This window comes from Pseudophryne corroboree, chromosome 3 (assembly GCF_028390025.1).
Source record: "Pseudophryne corroboree isolate aPseCor3 chromosome 3, aPseCor3.hap2, whole genome shotgun sequence".
NCBI lineage: Eukaryota > Metazoa > Chordata > Amphibia > Anura > Myobatrachidae > Pseudophryne > Pseudophryne corroboree.
The window spans coordinates 387374992-387389865 of record NC_086446.1 but is presented as its reverse complement, the minus strand read 5'-3'; the positions used below and the strand labels follow the sequence as shown (position 1 = coordinate 387389865).

Here is a 14874-nt window from a genome sequence, read left to right as displayed (position 1 = left end):
TAAGTAGAGACCTCTGAGGCTCACTCACGCCAGGCATCTCACGCCGCATGGTGTATTGGGGCTAGATGTATGAGGACACATCTGTATAAGCACAATTTACTTAATAACATTTGCAGAATTTCTCAATAAGAAACTTTTGGCCAAGTTCTCTTATTGGTGATAACCACCTCCTATCAAGCTTGTGGATCTGGAAAGATGGGAATTTTAGGTGGTTGTTTTTTTTTTTTTTCTTAAGAGTTTGCTGTGATCAGATGGGCTCTTGTTGCCAGGATTGGTTTTATAGTTTTATTGACCTGGTGTTACTTAACCAACCGACCCTGACCAATTGTGTCAATTCTACATTACTGTGGTGCATCCATTTGTTGGAGAAAAGTTGCCGTCACTACCAGACGCCTTCACCAATAACTGATTTTGGTTGCTGCTGTAACAGCTCTTTTCATGTTAGGGTGCGTACACATTATGCAATATCGCATATGATCCAGCTGATATGGCCAGTTCATTGCGATATTGTATAGTGTGTATGCACGAGACAGGATACGATGCACGCTCCCACATGCAGGTCTGCGATATTGCTTACGAGAGCATGGCCCAAATCCCCAAAGTGCCTTACTCTGAATGGAGATTGCTAACTGATGACTTTCAACCAGGTTCAGGAGCAGTGCACTGTCAGAATTCACTACAGTCTTTCTGTTGCAACAGACAAGGGCTGAAGTGCCGCTATTATTGGTCCCCACATGTGGAAATTGGTGCCAATCCCTTTTAACACACTACCCCTGTAGTGTTCTTGCAAACCTTTTATGGAGCTTCTAGGTTCCATCACTGCTGTCTCCTATTTCAAATACTTAGGATTTGGGAAGGGAGTCAAAACACCACTGCGTCCACCCTGGATGAGGCTTTTCTCTGTTTGTTTGTTTGTTTGTTTGTTTTTCTTTCTTTCTTTTTGTGTTACTTTTGAACATTTATTTTAAACTTTTGCTTACATTTACATACATTTCTAAATTATTGTATACTAGGACCAAGTATCCAAAATACATTAAAAGTTGGAACTGCGGCTGTTAAACATTAACCAGGCTTATAGGCCTTGCACTCTTTGTCCCCCTTTGTTATTCATCTATCTCCATGTCTCATCACCCATCTGTCTTCCCCCTTTCCCTGTGTGTGTCTGTCTAATCCCCCAGTTCCACATTGCAATAGCTCCTAAACTCATAATAATATGTTCAGCAACTTTGGAGTTGACATGGTGAGTGAGATAAACATGTAGTTAGGGAAAGTGCGGACAGATGCTGTATATACACTGATACGCAGCATACATATGCTGTTTATACACTGATGCACGGCATAGGAATGCTATATATATATGGTCTGTGTGACTGTGATATATATGGTCTGTGTGACTGTGTGTTATGCCCCCATCCCTGTCTCGGCAAGCTCCTTCTCTCCGTAATCAGTAATGCTGGGAGGAGATGTGGCTGTGCTGGGACATGAGTGAAGATGGGAGAGACAGAGAAGCAGGGGGAGGACCGTGTCCCATAGCAACCTGCACCTACTATAGTTATGCGTTTAGCATAGGGGGTTGCAATGGTGTCAAATGCTCAGGGTCTTCAAATCAGAATAGTTGCAGACTGGAGTGATACTGTATATAGGGGAAGATATATCAAGCCTCCTACAGTGGAGGAGTTGCCCATAGCAACAAATCACCTCCTAGCTAGCTAGAAGTACAGTACATTCAATAAAATGATAGGCAGAAGCTGAATGGTTGAGATGGAAACATCTCAATTCTTTAGAAGGCTTGATGCATCTCCCCCATATTTAGATATCTGTACAACAGTACATATTACTTATGGATTTTCTTATACTTGTAGATCTGGACCGCCATAGTGACCCAGAAGAGTCCTTTGCTCGAGACCTCCCTGACTTTCCATCTATCAATCCAGAGGCAATTGGAATAGATGATGAAGATGACACCAGCATTGGGCTTCCAATTGCAGCCAACCACCCCAATCTGGCTACTGATCAACTGTATGATGAGTCTTCAGAGTCGGAGATACCCCTGGCACTTGGTGCTCAGCAGATCACAGACAACCTTTCCAATCTAGTCACCCGAGGGATGATACAAATGGCATTGGCTGGAGTCACCCAGCAAGCCTCTGGCTTTTTTGAGAACGCCAGAGCCAAAACATATCAAAGAAACTCCAGCTCTGAGTTGGATACAGATGCTGAAGCTGATGACTTTGAGCTACTGGACCAATCTGAGCTGAGCCAGATGGAGCCAACAAGCCCACGTGGCCAACAGTGATTAAAAGTAAAGGTGCCACTCCCTTGTGAATATACAATCTTCTATTTCTTTTTTTTAAAGAGTTCTCATTGTAGACCTGTATCTTCAGACTGTGACTTCTCAATGTATCCTTGTGTGAATTTCCCATTTCCTAATACAGGCCTGCCTAGCCTGCTGCTTTATCACTGTGAAGTAAGTCTGAACCAGTAGATTAGTCCGTCTACACTGATACACACCATATTTTAAATCTGAATCCCTGCTGGCTGGTGGGGGATTTCTCCACAGTGTCCCATCTCCGTTTAAGACTAGTTATGTGCAGTAGAGAACTGCCTTGTCAGTTAATAAAGTAGGGTTTTTTAAATATTTTTTTGTTTGACATTAGAGACAGGTGTTGTAATTGAGGACATTTGATTGTGACTCTTCCCTTGAAACTATTTTAAATTCTGGACCTTACACCTAAAGAGAAGATACGTGTAAAATGCTGAAGAATTGAGCAAAACACAACAAGTGAGGAGGACAATAATGCTCCTGTGGATTATGGTGTTGGGTTTTTGGGGCTTCATCCTGTGTCGTATTGTACAGTGCAACATATAATTTATGGTGGCGACCAGAACCTTTCCTTTTCCTCTCCCCCAGCGCAAATGCACTTTTAATTTGAAATACATTTTGATTTTCACTTTTATGTTTTGTGATTTTTTTTTTTATTTTTTATAACACCTGGAGACTCTTAAAAGCATTTACACATTACCTTCACCTTAAGCCATCCAGTATTGTTACAGTGCCATTCCTGTCCTAAAACCACTGCTATTGGGAGTGTTACATGGGCTATATACACTCTCGCACTACTGTCAAACTCCAACCCAGCAAGGTAAGTTGATCTAGAGTTTGCACATCTCAAACAGAACTGGAACGTGGAGTTATTTTTTGCTACAACAGAAATTGAAGATCAATATGTCCTGAAAGAAGTATTATAGAATTATTACTTCTTGTTACAACAAACCAATAGGATTATACAACCAGAAAGTTTGGTGGGAAAAGCGAACACTGCACATTTCTTAGTATTAGGGTAATTATTCAGATTAACAGCAGTTAAAGTGCCCTTTTAATATGAATAACTAATATCTTTATGCCAAAACCTTATATGTACATATGTTTAATTTACACTCCCTGCTCTCCAACTAACTATAGTACTAAACAGCAGAGTAAATATTCACACACACACATACAGTACACAGCAGAGTCTTGAAGATCTTGTCTAATACATTAGGGGGTTATTTATCAAAGCTTGAAGAGAAATCAAGCACTAAACCAATCAGTTCCTGTAATGTTTCAAACACAGCCTATACAATGAGAGTTAGAAGCCGATTGGTTAGTGCTTTATATCTCTCTCCATGCTTTGATAAATACCCCCCTCAATTACATAAATGACCTTAAATGACATAAATCTCCTTTCAACTTCATATATACAGGGTCAGTTTTAGCAAGGATTATGTTCTAAAGGGGGGTATTTATCTCTCACAATTTTATCTCTCGTCAAGCTTTGATAAATACCCCCCAAAGAGAGTGAATTATAATAATGTACTTGTTTGCAAAACAGTCTGCCATACACATTTTTAAGGCAATTCTTTAATAGTGGATAATTTATTAAAGCATGGAGAGATATAGAGCACTAACCAATCCGCTTTTAAGGGGTTGTTTAGTAAAGTGCAGGTTTTCAGAAGTGGAGATTGTGCCCGTAGCAACGAATCAGAATCTAGCTTGTATCTTCTATAACACAGGTTCTCAAACTCTGTCCTCATTACCTCACACAGTGCATGTTTTGCAGGTAACCCAGCAGGTGCACCGGTGTATTAATTACTCAGACACATTTTAACCACTTAACTGATTATTTATTTTGCCAAAAACCGCTCCGAAATTGTCTTTTTTTTTTTATGAGTGAATTAAGTGAAGAACATGACTTAAACCCTATCCCAAATGATTTTAGTTTAAAAAAAAAAAAAAAAAAGGAAAAAAAAGTGTTTTTTATATAAAAAAAAATTATTATATATTTATTCCCCCCTCAAACATCGATCGGGAACATTGCAACTATCGCGGCTTTCAATTTGAAAGCCGGTACAGCCTGCAGGTATGCAGGGGGGGTTAGGGGGTGGCTTAGGAGAGTTAATTTACTCTCCCCAGCAGCTGCCATTGTCTGCAGCCTCTGGAGGGGAGAGATCCTGCCGTGCTGACTGGTCAGCAGTGATCGGCAGCACGGCAGACACTGGAAGAGTGCGGGGAGGCAGAGGGACCTTCCGGTCCCTCTGACAGCAGCAGCGGAGGTAAGTTTCTCTTCCCTGCCGCTGCTAACACTTTATCTGACTAGTCGCATCCTGTGCGACCAGGTCAGATACAGCACTTGCAGGCATGGTGGAACTAATTATTTCACTTGCGATTCTTTGAGGAGACCTGCAAAACATGCACTGTGTGGGATCCTGAGGACTGAGTTTGGGAACCTGTGTTCTAGAAGGTGCCAGATAAATAAGTAGAATTTGGTTGCTATGGGCAACATCTCCACTTCTGAAAACCCACACTCTAGGAAATATACCTCAAACTCATTTTACAGGCTGTGATTGAAAAATGACAGTTAGGAGTTGATTGGTTAGTGCTATATTTCTCTCCACTTTATCTCTCTCAAGGCTTTGCTAAATATCCCCCTTATGCCCCTTTTCCATTGAAAATTCTGGACTTTTGCACGTGAACGCACATCAGCCTGGGATTTAGGTCAGTGTACAAGCAAACTACCCTACCAGGGTAGGGCTGAGACCTGGGATTTTGCTGTTTCATAGGTGGAAAAGGGGTATTAGACTGATAATGTTACATAGAGCATGTAAGGGTTCATGATTTTCACTGACAGAACGCAACAATGCACCTCGTCTTCACGCAGCACTACCTTTTTGAGCAGAACAGTAGAAACATAGAAAGGTGATGCATGGTAATTCTACATTGTAATTATACTTTCTAGCAACATCAGACAAAGACTGACATTTATAGTGTTATAAATACTGTTCTTCCGTCTCCTGTTGTTCTCTAGTTATCTTTCAATATATGAGACAACACAAAGTAAGACGTTTTATCGGCCCTACGCACTGGCCGACATCACTGTACGATATGAACGATCTCGTTCATTAATGAACGAGATAACGTTCATATCGTGCAGTGTGGAGGCACCAGCGATTAACGATGCGCAGCCCCGCGCTCGTTCATCGCTGGTGCCCTGTCCGCTGTGCATGCAGGCCAATATGGACGAGATCGTCCATATTTGCCTGCACGTCTACGGAGCCGGGAGGAGTGAAGAAACTTCACTCCCCCCGTCACCGCGTCGGCCGTATCGGTGGTCGGGCAGCTCGGCGGCACATCGCCTAGTCTGTAGGGACCATTAGTTTCTTAATTGTTACTGCTCTGTGCACTGTGCAAACCCAACATTCCTTCAATAACCTCAAATATCTTAGGACTTTTTTTTAGGTTAGATTAGAGCTGTATTCAGTGCAGTGGTATATCCTTACATTTTTAAGAGGTTATTAAGAGTTTTAGACTAGCTTAATACTACTTTGCCACTGACCTGAAAATCCCATGTTATTGCACGGCAAACCCGGGATTTAGGTCAGTGGAAAAGGGTCCACCCGGGTCCTGTCACGCAGGAATCCTTTCTGGGTACCTAGCAGGGTTTTACATGGGAAGGGCCGTGTCGGCTGACCCATGACCCGTTTACAGGATGGGGAGAGACGCTCTCCTGGCGTAAGGAAATGACGTAATCTCCAAGCTCCGACACTGCACCCATGTGAAGTGTGAACGGCACTGCGGTGGAAATGGGGCTGTCCCTGGTCTGACCCGGTTTGGAATTGTTCCAAATCTCGGAACCTGGGACTTCAGTGGAAATGGTATTAGTGGTCTCACACCCATCAGTTTTAATTGCTCTCCTTTGTAAGGTTTAGCATGCGCACATCCAGCCTTCTGTCAGTGATCTTCATGTTAGCTTTCCGTAAAATTACCATGCAACCATTTCTTTTTGGCTGTGTCAAGACTATTATTCCCAATAGCAAGTTTATTTCAATTTATCAACGTGATATTTTTACATTTTATTACTATCTATCTACTCAAAACAAGATGTCTTTATTTGTAATTGTAACGAGCCTTAGAACATTACACTGGATTTGTATTCTGGCTGCTTGTTTGGCTATTACAAAACCATAGCAGGGATATTTTATAATGTTAAGGCCTAATGCTTCATTGTCAGTGCTTTCAATAAATTGTGCTTGGCAGCAGAGGAAGCATTAAGAGCTTCCAAATATTAAAGGGCTCACTGAAGACAACACTGCCATTATAAAGCTACAAAATTTCTCTCTGATTATTTTCCTGCACTAAATTAGGGTAAAATGCTATTCTGTTGAGACATTGTGGCCTGTAGTGTCTGCTAGAAAGGAAATGGAATCCATAGTAGACATACCTTCTATGTAGTGGGGGAGCAAGATCTGTGATATGACAGAATATATAGTAGGTTTTGGAAAATGTTTGGAAAACTTCCCACTGCCTACAATGAACTTTGTGGTTTGAAATGTGTAAAGGACAGATTACTGTTGTAATAGACAATCTATGTATAGTATAAAAGCAATTTTGTCACAGTTTAGAAGTGAAGTAAAATGTTACTACAAAATATTCTGTGTATTCTCAGTTTTTTTTTTTAATGGCCATCCAATGCTTAATCATGTAGCCCACAAAACATTAAGCACTTCATGAGAAACATTTTGCTATTCTGGCACAAAAGCCCCTCAAACAAGTACATTGAGGTTTCACATTCCCTACCAGCCTACCCCAGTGTGTGAATTTATGATATGAATAGTGTTAGGTTCAAAAATAATGAATGTTCTTTTTTTCAGCAGGTGCCGTTGTACTTGTGAACAGTTGTGATTAAAATGCATTACATTGATTGAGACTGTTAGGACCAGATGTTTTCTATAGAAAAATGCTAATGTAAATCTATTTTTTAATTAGAAATTACTTAGATTAATTTAAATATTATGAGTATATGTTAGGTGTATAGCTGAAGCAGTGGATCTCAAACTCTGTCTTCAGGACCCCACACAGTTCATGTTTACCAGGTCACCTAGTAGGTATACAGGTGTATTTTTATTACTCACGGAACCATTTTAAAAGATCCACGGGTAGAGCTAATTATTTCACTAGTGATTCTATGAGGAGACCTGGGAAACATGAACAGTTTGTGGTCATGAGGACCGAGTTTGAGAACATATTGTCTAGACCACAGGTTCTCAAACTCTGTCCGCAGGACACCACACAGTGCATGTTTGCCAGGTCGCCTCACAGAATCACTATTGAAATAATAAGAGTTATGGTATAACTTACCTTCGTTAACTCTTTCTACAAGGTCCATAGATTCACAGAGACATTGGGGTATAGATTGTGGATAGGACCCATGGCACCAGACAGCTTAAGCTTTAAAACTCCCAGAATGCTCTGGTCCTCTTTCCCTATACCTGCCCCCTGGCCAAGGGACTGTCAGTTTTGTTAGCAAGTCCAAGGCAGGAGCAGGATCAGAGAGAAGGAAGATCGGTACATACAAGAAACTCAATTCTTACTGTAAAAAAGAAGGGAATTTGATGACCAAAAATAAAAACCCTTTGAAGTCAGGGTGGGCGCCCTGTTAATCTATGAACTTCGAAGAAAGAGTGAACGAAGGTAAGTTATACCATAACTCTTATTTTCTTCTTCCGGGTCCTTAGCTATTCACAGGGACATCGGGGATGTCCTAAAGCAGTTAATTTAGAGGGTGGGAACCTGAGCTGAGAGGAGTACCCGACATCCAAATGAAGTATCCTGAGAGGCAAAAGTGTTGAAAGCATAGAACTTTAGGAAGGTGTGGACAGATCACCATGTGGCTGCCTTGCAAAGCTGTTCTGCAGACGCTCCACGGCGGGCTGCCCACGACAGATCCACAGACCTAGTGGAATGTTCTGAGATTGTGTCTGGCACAGGAAGGTCTGCTTGCTGGAAAGAATGTAATATGGTTGTACAAATCCATCTGGCCAAGGTTTGTTTATTAGCTGGCCAGCCTCTCTTGTGGAATCCGTAAAGGATAAAGAGTGAGTCTGTTTTCCTGATGGAGCTTGTTCTCTTTACATTAGGGATGGCCATCGGTGGGTTATCCATCATTGGTTACCATCAATGCATGACTTCAATGGTGGGAACCAATCGATGGTCACTCCCCTACTTTAGTATTGAGTGAGCTGTGGACCAATCAGGGCCTGGTGTTGTGGCTTAGTCTGTGTTGGGGGTGGAACTAAGCTGTGTCCCAGCACCTAGTTAAAAATAAATATAAATTTATTATGCCATGCCATCAATGGAGGGAAGCCATCTGGTTCTCCCCCATCAATGGCAAAAGTATTCTACATTGGCCAAAAACCATAGATGATTATGAATAGTCGATGGCCATCCCTATTTTACATTAATCTGTAGAGCTCTGACTACATCCAGAGGCCTCACCCGATGAGAGGCCCAGAAACCTAAATGCTGGAACAACAATCTCATTCAGATGGACACAGCTCTGTCCTTGTGAAAAATTAGAAATGGGGATTTACATGAAAGGACCCCTAAATCTGAACCCTTCTAGCCAAAGCAAATGCCGGAAGGTTTAAAAAAAAAAAAAAGGTTCTTCTTGGTAAGCCATTTAAGATCCACTGAGTCCTGAGGCTCATACGGGGACTCCCAAAAAGCCCAGAGTACCACAGATAGGTCCTAAGGGGCTACTGGTGGAACAAAAGGAGGTACAGCAATCCTTCGTCAAAACCACACACACAATGCTGAAACCTGCACCTTTAGTGAAGCCAATCTTAGTCCACAATTTAGTTCTGCCTAAATGAAAGCCAAGATTCTCGATACCCTGAAGGTGAGAGGTTCATAGTTCTTAGGAGCACATCATTGGAAATAGGTGTGCCACACTCTGTAATAAATCCTTGCTGAAGCTGGTTTCCTTGCTTTAAGCATAGTGTGTATTACTTGGCTAGAGTATCCTTTAGCTCTCAAGAGCCACGCCGTCAAAGACAGGCAAGTTAGATCCGGATGCAGGCAGGGACCTTGAGACAATAGATCTGGCCATAGAGGAAGTGGCAGACAGTTGTCCACAGAGACTGATGAGGTCTGTGTACTAATGCTGTCTGGGCCACGTTGGGGCTATTAGTATTACCATGCCCCCTCCCAGTTTCAATTTTCGAATGACCCTTGATGGAAGAGCCACTGGCGAGAACAGGCATGCTAGCCCGAACCGCCACTTTACCGACAGGGCATCCACAAATGCTGCCTGGGGCTCTCTTTTACAGGTACATTGGAAGTTTTTTGTGGCGAGAGGCCATGAGATCTACTTCCTGAAGGCCCCACTTGTCCACCAGTATCGAATATCTGTGGGTGTAGTGCCCATTCTCCTGCATGTACTTCGTTGTTGCTGAGAAAATCTGCCTCCCAACTTAGGACTCCGGAGATAAGTACTGCCAAGATTGCCGGGAGATGGCGCTCAGCCCACCTCAAGATATGTTCTACTTCCTGCATCGCCAACTGACTGCGGGTACCTCCTAGATGGTTTACATAGGCCACTGCTGTAGTGTTGTCGGACTGAACCTGTACCCGCTTGCCCTGAAGAATAATTTTTCGCCTGCTTAAGGGCCCTGAGGATCGCCCGCAGCGCTAAGATATTGATTGGAAGAAGGCTTTCTGAGTGGGTCCACTTTCCCTGAAAGGAGTAGTGGCCTGTTACCGCCCCCCAGCCTCTTTAGGCTGGCATCCGTTGTCAGGAGTACCCAGTCTGATTTCCAGAACAGACGTCTCTAGTAAGGTGTGCCTTTTGCAGCCACCAGGCTAGGGATAGGTGCACTTCTGAGGAGAGGACCATCGTCTGAGCTCTGATGAGCTGCAGTTGTCCATTCCATCTAGACAAGATTAGACGTTGAAGGGGTCTGGAGTGGAATGTTGATACCATGGACCCCAGAACATGCAGTGCAGAGTGTATTGAGAGACTGCGGAGGTCCAAGAGTCTGCGCACTTATCCCTGTAAGGTCATTATCTTTTCCGGTGGTAGAAAGATTCTCTGGGCCTGTGTATCTAACAGGGCTCCTAGATGTATCATCCGTTGGGAAAGTGTAAGTGATGACTTCTTCTGATTGATGATCCAGCTGTGTTTTTGAAGACACGTTATAGTCACCTGTAGATGACTGCGCCGGATGTTCGGGGATTGTGCTAGTATCGGAAAATCGTCCAAATAGGGTAGTATTCTGATACCCTGGTGATGTAGATGTGCTGCCATGACCGTCATTACCTTGGTAAAGACTCAAGGAGCTGTGGATAGACCAAAGGGCAGTGCTTGAAACTGGTAATGCTGTTTCAATATGGCAAAGCTGATACTGCTGATGAGCAGGAAAAATAGGCACATGGAGGTATTCATTTTGGATATTCAGGGGCAGATTTATTAAGCCTGGTGAAGTGATAAAGTGGAAGGTGATAAAGCCCCAGCCAATGAGCTCCTAACTGTCATTTTTCAAACCCAGCCTGTAACATGGAAGTTAGGAGGTGATTGGCTGGTACTTTATCACCTTCCACTTTATCACTTCACCAGGCTTAATAAATCTGCCCCTCAATGATGCCATGAAATCCCCTGGTTCCAAAGCTAGCACTATAGACCGGAGTGTTTCAATACGAAACCTGAGCACCCCAATAAATTTGTTCAGGGTCCTGAGATTTAATATAGGACAGTATGGCCCATTGGACTTTTGAACCAAGAAGAGGGTGGAGTAAAACCCTTTTCCTCTGTGTACGGAGTGAACTGGGATAATTACTCCTGCTTCTAGGAGGCATTGTATTGCTACTTGAAGGGCCCCTGCCCAGTAGCGGATCTAGACTTTATTTGTAGGGGAGGGGGAAGGGGTGCAGTTTAAGAATTGACTCTGCCCACTTAGTTCTGACCCTCCCATTTCCAACTAATATAAATAAAATTGAAAAATATTTTTACATCTTTTTTTGTATAAACATCATTACCAGAGGTGCAGCACTGGTACAATCCCTGTGGGCACGTTAGGAGGCATTAATGTGGCATCATAGCCAAGGACTGCACTCACAAAGTGTAGCACGGACATGGCAGAGCAGCTACTGGCTGCTTCTCCTTCATGACGGTGTCTGATGCTCCGATCAGAGGCAAAAAAAAAAGACACTGGATGAAATGATGGCAACTCATGCAGTGCCCCAGGCACCCCTAAACACATCCGCCCACGATCACTGATCACCTAATGACTGTGCCAGCCCTATAGATGTGGTTTAATCGGAATTACCATTACCAAGTAGTCCCCCTTACAGTAATGCTCACAGTAGTAGTGCCACTTATAATAAACTAATGCCCTCAGTAGTATTGCAGCTTATATATCCTAATGTCCTGAGTAGTAGTGCCGCTTATACACATAATGCCCTTAGTAGTAGCGCCACAGAAGTGGTGCCGCTTATATACATAAAGCCCATAGTAATAGTGCTGCTTATATACATAATGCCCATAGTAGTAGTGTCGCTTATATAAATAATGCCCATGGTGGTAGCGCCGCTTATACACATAATGCCCATAGCAGTAATGGCGCTTATATATTATACCCATACTGCAGCTTATACATTCTGCCCATACCATAGTAGTAGTAAGGCCACGTCTACATTCTGCCCATGCTGTAGTAATGCCACTTCTACATTCTGCCCATACTGTAGTAATGCCACTTCTACATTTTGTCACAGATACAGTACTGCACTCACTTAGATGATGCATCCACTTCTGCTCCCGCCACCGTCTGAAAGCTCCTTGGCAGTTTTTCTGGACAGCAGCCGCAGCAGGCTAACGGTATAGGGGAGAGAGCGCCCCTCATGCCCTGTCCCACTTGCATTTCATCACTTCGGGCCTGCCACTAAGGACAGTGAGGAGGAGGAGCCGAACAGAGGCGGGGGGACGGGTGCGGAGAGGAGACACTTGTCAATAGCAGCAGCAGCGGGCAGTCTCTCTTTGTCAGTGCTGCTGCTCAGCCTGCGCGGCGGAACTATGGGCGTGGACTCGGCCCTGCTGCCGGTGGGCGGGTTCTCAAATGTGTGGGCGCTGGTGTACGGGGCGTGATCGCCCTTTCCGCCTCCCGTTAAACCCACCACTGCCCCCGCCTTGGATGGATCCTTTGAGGGGCTTGTGCAAAAAAAATTGCTATGGGGGGCTTTATGGCAAGAATTGCAGAGCGTACGCATGGGAGGCTACTTCCCGAACTGAGGCGTCCGTGGTGGTAACACACCAGGTGCTTGTGTACTGAAGAAGTCGGCCTCCCACCCTACGGTTCCCCAGGAGAAGGCATGTCCTGTCAAGCTGTGGGCTTGTCAGCGGACTTGGCCGCCTGGCTGTCTAGAAGCCCACATTCACTTTTGTGATTTGATAGGCCTGTTTGAGGGCTCCTGGCATGGAAAGGGCTGTCCCTTAACTTTTCCTTGAGGGCGAAAGAACCTGGAAGGATTGGCTCTTGGTTTCGGGTTAGCTGCTGAGGGCAGAAAGGCCATCTTCGATGCTGCTATGGTGGCTACTATTTCATCCAATTTTTTACCAAACAGGATATCACCCGTGAATGGCAGAGTTTCCAGCGCCTTTTTAGACTCATTGTTTGCCTTCCATGTACGTAGCCAAATCATACGTCTTGCTGCGACAAGTAGCTGACACTTTAGAGGTTAACAACCCTGTGTCTAAAACGGCCTCCCCTAGGTAATATGTTGCCTCTCGAATGTTTGCAATGTGAGACATTTGTATTTTGTTTGCATCTGCCCAAATCTCGATAGCCAGACAGAAAAGGAGTATATGGACTTAAGGTAGGTTTCTACCTTCCTGTCTGTAGCATCCTTTTAGCGATGAGACCGGCGGTGTAGAGATCCAAAGTAGGCGTGCCACTTGCAAGTCCACAGAAGGAAGTGCCTCCTATTTTGCACAATCCTGTGCCAGGAGAGGATAAAAGGTAGATGGATGTTTTGGAATCTGGAATTTCTTGCCAGGCGTAGCCCAGGCTTCCTGCATTAATTCAGTCAGTTCTTCTGACTGCGGATATTCCACTTTAAACACCTTAGGGTGCTTAAATACCAGCTTTTTGGATTTAAGAGCTAGTTGTTCCTCCCTATTGCTAAAATAAATTTAACCGCTCTCATTAGAGCAGGTACATCTATAGTGGAATGACTCGCTTCCTCAAGAGAGAGAGATTCCACTAGAGAAGTGTCCGTCTGGTCTAGCTCCCCAGAAGATTCCTCTGACAAGAGTGTTGAGGATTGCATAGCTCATCTGTGAGGTCTAACCCCTGTAGGCTTATTAGACTGTAACATCTGCTGGAATGCAACAGAAGTTTGAGCTAAATTCTGTACTGAGTGGGACAGAACATCAACCCAGTGGGGTTGCATGGGAAGCAAAAGGGAATTTAACATGGCAGGCTGTATCTGCTGGGGAAATCCCACATTAGAAGGCTGAGCAGGGGCAGATAATCAATCTGCTATATGTGTAAGGAGCTGTGAAAAGAAAGCCCACTGGGTTCCTGGTGAGGCTATTTCGTGGAGGAGGATTGCAGCAATTACTGTAGAGCACCGACCATCCTGAATCAAATCCTGTGGGGATAAACCCACTTAACAGGTCCTGCATGTTACAATTATCGAAGCAGCCTGCTCCTTGTTAGCCTTTTTAGAGGAACATGGCAATATTTGTATAGCACACTGCAGTGTATGGCTAAAGTATGCCTTCACAAATATAAATAAATGTGAAGTATAAACTAAACCCTTAAACACCTGCTTTTTAGGAGTTTAAAGAAGAAAGAAGGAAAGGGACAGATATAAACATAGAAGAAATACAGGAGGCAGACAGTTGAGTTATGACAAGTCACATACAATGCATAGAGATTGCAATGGGCACTATATCAACTACACAGACTGCAGTGGCTGGTAGGATGAAGTGCTGTATAACCTGACCACTAGGAGAGGTATACAGGAGACCAAAACTTAGCATTTCCGGAGAGCTTCAGCTTTAGCCTGTGTCCCTTGAGGAAATGGGAGGAGCAGTTCTAAGGCGTGAAACCGCCGTGGAGACCCGCTCTAAACCAAGGAAGGGGCCGCTGGGGAAGCACTATATATATATATATATATATATATATATATATATATATATATATATATATATATACACATACACACACACACACACACACACACACACAGCTAGGAGTGTTACTTTCTGTGGAGAGGCACAATTGCAGTGGTTTGCCTTGTTCAAATTGATACCTGGACGATATCCAGTGATTAGCTGCTTCAATTGGCTTTATTTAATTGAATCGGCACTGTTGCGGTGATTTGCCCTGTTCAAATAAACACTGGGGCGACACTCAGTGATCAGTCACTTTATGGGCTTGATGTAATCTAATTGGTATTATTACAGTGGTCCACTTTGTCTAAATTGACATCTGGAAGATATCCAATGATTTGCCATTTTATGGGCTTAATTGAATTAAATTGATTCAGAATTACTCTAA

The 14874-nt window shown here is 43.6% G+C and overlaps 1 protein-coding gene across 1 annotated transcript in view; it reads left to right on the top strand.

Moving 5' to 3' along the window:
* Nucleotides 1-6967, top strand: part of RETREG3 (reticulophagy regulator family member 3) — a 170998-nt gene extending 164031 nt beyond the window's left edge. The window contains exon 10 of the mRNA XM_063960032.1: nucleotides 1863-6967. Within this exon, the coding sequence (XP_063816102.1) occupies nucleotides 1863-2296 (434 nt within the window). The 3' untranslated portion in view covers nucleotides 2297-6967. The remainder of the gene's footprint in view (nucleotides 1-1862) is intronic.
* Nucleotides 6968-14874: the final 7907 nt, after the last annotated feature.